Source organism: Arachis duranensis, chromosome 3 (assembly GCF_000817695.3).
Source record: "Arachis duranensis cultivar V14167 chromosome 3, aradu.V14167.gnm2.J7QH, whole genome shotgun sequence".
Classification (NCBI taxonomy): Eukaryota; Viridiplantae; Streptophyta; class Magnoliopsida; order Fabales; family Fabaceae; genus Arachis; species Arachis duranensis.
Window position 1 is genome coordinate 26,183,727 of NC_029774.3, and position 1,245 is coordinate 26,184,971.

The following is a 1,245-nucleotide window of genomic DNA, read 5'->3' on the forward strand; positions in this document are numbered from 1 at the left end:
AAATACACTGACACCCCTCAGGTATCTCTAAGCCCAATACTCTCTAGACCTGCTAACACCCCTGCTAACTTAGGCATCGGAATGTCTTTGCAGGTACCACCCCCCATTCACTCGCGAGCACAAGTCGGACGGAGCCTCCCGAGTCGTAGATTCATCCGGAGTCCTCCTCCATCATACATTCGGGCCATCCAACACCATCCATTTTATTTATCTCCGGTTACCCACCGTAACAATTTTATTATATAAAAATCGAATTTTTGCATTTAATTAGTATATGGACCCATGCTCAATACGGAAAAATTTATAAAAGTAAAAAAAAAATTATATACTTCGATATTTAAAATAAAAATACAAAATAATTATTATTTTAAGAAATTTATAAAATTATTATCAAAATCAAAGTTTAACTTAAAAAAAGTGAGTAATAATTATTGTATATTTTTTAAGGTAAAATAATTATACACTACAGAATTTAAAATAAAATTAAAATATTTACATTAGAATACTATTTTTTCAAAGACTTCTCTATAAACAATATTGATGGTTAAATTTGCAAACATTCCTACATGATTCATAAGTAAAATTTTTAAACCTTTCTTACTCTTAACTCTTGAAAGTGCCACATATAGTTGTCCATGTGTAAAAACTGGTTTGGCCAAGTACAATCCAACATGAGATAAAGTTTGTCCCTGAGACTTATTAATTGTCATGGCAAACGATACTATTATGGAAAACTGTCTTTGTTAGAATCTAACTGGGACGGTTTCATTTGTTGGTACCATATTTATTCTTAGAATCAAAGCAATATGACCAACATTGTTACCCGTTAAGACTTTACATTCTATGACATGATTTCCAAGCTTTCTAACTTGTAGCCTTGTACCATTACAAAGACCACTGGATTGGTTAATATTCCTCAGTAACATCACCGGAATACTAACCTTGAGTATTAATTTATGTGGAGGCAAACCAGAGCAATTTATACTATTCAGTAATTCAGGACCATAGAAATCTAGTTGACTCTCCATATTTCCTTATTCCATACAAATGAAATCTGAACTAAGATATAATTTTTTCCTACAGGAATGATAGCCATCAGATGGTTGTTGACTTCTTCAACGATGTCTAGCGTGGGAGTCAATATAGTTCTTGCTTTGAAAAAATATTTTGAGGACATGTTCTCCAAAATAATTGGATAAGAAAAATAAACCAACTTATCAAATGTCTGGTCCGAAGAAGGAATAA

General features: G+C 32.2%; 1 protein-coding gene across 1 annotated transcript in view; it reads right to left on the reverse strand.

The window, feature by feature from the left end:
* LOC107478259 (uncharacterized) overlaps positions 1-1,028 on the reverse strand; it is a 2,748-nt gene extending 1,720 nt beyond the window's left edge. Inside the window, exon 1 of the mRNA XM_016098394.1 lies at positions 756-1,028. Within this exon, the coding sequence (XP_015953880.1) occupies positions 756-1,028 (273 nt within the window). The remainder of the gene's footprint in view (positions 1-755) is intronic.
* Between the last annotated feature and the right edge of the window lie 217 nt (positions 1,029-1,245).